Source organism: Pygoscelis adeliae, unplaced genomic scaffold, assembly GCF_000699105.1.
Source record: "Pygoscelis adeliae isolate BGI_AS28 unplaced genomic scaffold, ASM69910v1 Scaffold172, whole genome shotgun sequence".
Lineage (NCBI taxonomy): Eukaryota > Metazoa > Chordata > Aves > Sphenisciformes > Spheniscidae > Pygoscelis > Pygoscelis adeliae.
Genome location: NW_008824338.1, coordinates 1784921 through 1787764, shown reverse-complemented (window position 1 = coordinate 1787764; position 2844 = coordinate 1784921). Strand labels below are relative to the sequence as shown.

At 44.0% G+C, this 2844-nt stretch overlaps 1 protein-coding gene across 1 annotated transcript; it reads left to right on the top strand.

Moving 5' to 3' along the window:
* Positions 1 to 1815: 1815 nt before the first annotated feature.
* On the top strand, positions 1816 to 2844 carry TAAR5 (trace amine associated receptor 5). The gene has a single exon (XM_009319132.1). The coding sequence runs from the start codon at positions 1816 to 1818 to the stop codon at positions 2842 to 2844; it is 1029 nt and encodes a 342-aa protein (XP_009317407.1).

The window sequence follows — 2844 nt, the reverse complement described above, 5'->3', positions numbered from 1 at the left end:
TGAAGAAGACAAGCTCCGAGAGATGTACCATCGGAGTCCCTTAAGGAACTGGTATGAGCTTGCCCTGACTGAGCAGGGGATGAGAGTGGAGGATCTAAGCACCGGGAAAACTTTCACTGAGAAGTGAGAAGCTTGTTTTAATACCCGGTATCCTGCTTAGGATGAAAAATCCAGGGCTTTCCTGAGTGGTATTTGTCTCTCTAATGTCCACGTTAAAACAGACCATTCCACTGCATCAAAGAAATACCACAAAATCATCCAGGAGTGAAAGCTGCTGTATTCGCCTCTTCTGCCAGCTTATCCTGTGGGTAGAAATGGGGACTGCTATGGGGGAAGCAATGAAAATCCACAGGTACCTGATCTACCTCCTTCTGGAGTGAAAGACATGGTTTTGGAGAGACCGAGGCTCAGGAGAGGCAAGGGAGGCCTCCATGGGGTGAGGGTCACTGATGCCCCAGGATGAGCTGGCATTAGCTGCATCTTCTTGCAGGAACACCTGAAGAAAGAAAATTCACAGCAAACTCTGATATAAATCTTCAGAGATTCAACAGCAGCTGAGCATGTGTGCATTTAAACTTCGTCTTAGAAAATGGCAATTTTTGCCAAATACACAACAGTCTCTCTATGCCCCTAAGGTATATTAGTCACCTATAGGGACTCTCTCTCCATCTGGTTTATGTAACTTCTCATGCTTTCCACTCAGGCAGTAGAAAGGTACTTAGAAAAGGATTTCAGCGCACTGCAGTACAGCTCTCATTCTACAAAAAGAGATACTTTACTGTAAGTATTCCTGATTTAAAAGTTTATGGAAATACAATTAAGAGAGATTTGCTATTATGTTTTGTTGCTGCTGGGAAGGATGGGAAAGGTGGGAATAATTTCCAGCTATTATACCAGTCATTTCAAGAGCAAAAATACATATAGAAAAATGTCATGTATTTAACTGTAGTTGTCTCTGTTAAAAATCATACTGTTCCGCTATCTGCTGTATTAAAAAGACTACTGGAATAATCCATTATAATCCATTAATATATTTCTTAGAGTTCAAATTGAAAATAAAATAACTTAAAACTTAAATAGCAATTTCATAAGTAAAAAGCAGGGGCAATCTTTAGAGCATATAACAATATTTCTGTTTGCCTTGCTGAATATTTATGCCATCAACACAATGGATATCCTTATATATCCCCATAGCCAGAACACTATAAAATGAGCAACTTGCCCTGAGGGGTTTTCCTTTGCAATTAGATATTACTTGTTTTAGAATAATCACTTCACAGCTCCTACTTAATAAAAAGAATCATAACTAAATTGGAACTTCATTTCCAGGGAAATTCACAAGAACCAGTGTACCATTATACTAGAGTCAGCTTTCAAATCCCTTAAGGAGCTTTGGCTTGCAATGCCTGTTACTCAGCACTGGTTTTCCTTCTAAGGCAGACCTTCTCTTCGTTGACTGCTTGCCCACACACCTCTGGATTTGCTGCATTTCCTGCACTACTCGTGGTATTGGCTGAAAGAAAACCAAAATATAATATAACAAATGATGCCACAAAAATTGAATACACTGATCTGGAGCTGCTTTATTTCAATAGAGATATAAAACAGATAAATCAGGCTCATTTTTTCGCTTGAAATATGGACACTCTCCAATGGCTTTAATAAAAGTATTTGAGTAAAAGACATCTCTCCTTCTAACCTGCCTTTTTATTACCTTTTTTTCAGGTTAGTCATTTGGGACCTCTGCTGGAAGGTGAATATTTTTCCAGGCTTGTGGCAGAGCCGGGGGAGGCAGTGGGACCTGGGCAGGCTGGCATGAGCTCAGCCCAGGGCCCCAGTGCTGAGGAGGGGATGCTTGTCACCTTGTGCTACGAGGCGAATGGCTCCTGCTACAGGACCCTACACTCCTTTGGGGTCCAGCTGGCCATTTATCTGGCCTGTGCCTTGGGCACGCTGATCATGGTGCTGGGGAACCTGCTTGTCTTCGTTGTTGTTTCCCATTTCAAAGCCCTGCACGCCCCCACCAACCACCCGCTCCTCTCCCTCGCCCTTGCCGACCTCCTCCTGGGGCTGACTGTGCTGCCCTTCGGCACCATCCGGTCCGTAGAGAGCTGCTGGTATTTCGTAGATGACTTCTGTAGGCTGCACACCTTTCTGGACACACTTTTTTGCTTGACCTCCATATTTCATCTGTGTTTTACTTCCATTGATCGGCACTGTGCCATCTGTGACCCTTTGCCCTGCCCCACCAAGTTCACCATAAGAGTGGCCTGCATTTACACTGGGGTGGGGTGGGCAGTGCCTGTGGTTTATACCTCTGTCTTCCTCTACATTAAAGCGATTGCAGAAGGACTGGGCCATTTTTTGCGAGGCATGCCCTGTGTTGGTAGTTGTCAGCTGCTGTTCAACAAGCTCTGGGGGTGGTTGAACTTTCCAGTATTCTTTCCTTACCTTGTAATGGAAGTTCGGTATGTAAAAATATTTACTGTGGCTAACAAGCAAGCCAGGCTGATAAACAACATGAGCAGGAGTATCGGGTCTCAGCTACACATCAGAGCATCCAAGAGTGAACGGAAAGCAGCAAAGACTCTTGGGGTAGCTGTAGGAGTCTACCTTCTCTGCTGGTGGCCCTTTGCTATTGACACCATGGTAGACAGTCTTCTGGCCTTCATTACCCCCCCAGTTCTGTTTGACGTCCTAATTTGGTTTGCTTACTTCAATTCTGCCTGCAACCCCTTGATCTATGTATTTTCTTACCCTTGGTTCAGGAAAGCTGTGAAACTAGTCTTAGCTCATGGGATCTTTTGTTCCAGGACATCTACAGTAGACTTGTACCAGGAATGA

Bases quoted from the DNA above. Each gene is read 5' to 3' on its own strand.
- TAAR5 (XM_009319132.1), top strand. From the start codon at position 1,816: ATGAGCTCAGCCCAGGGCCCCAGTGCTGAGGAGGGGATGCTTGTCACC.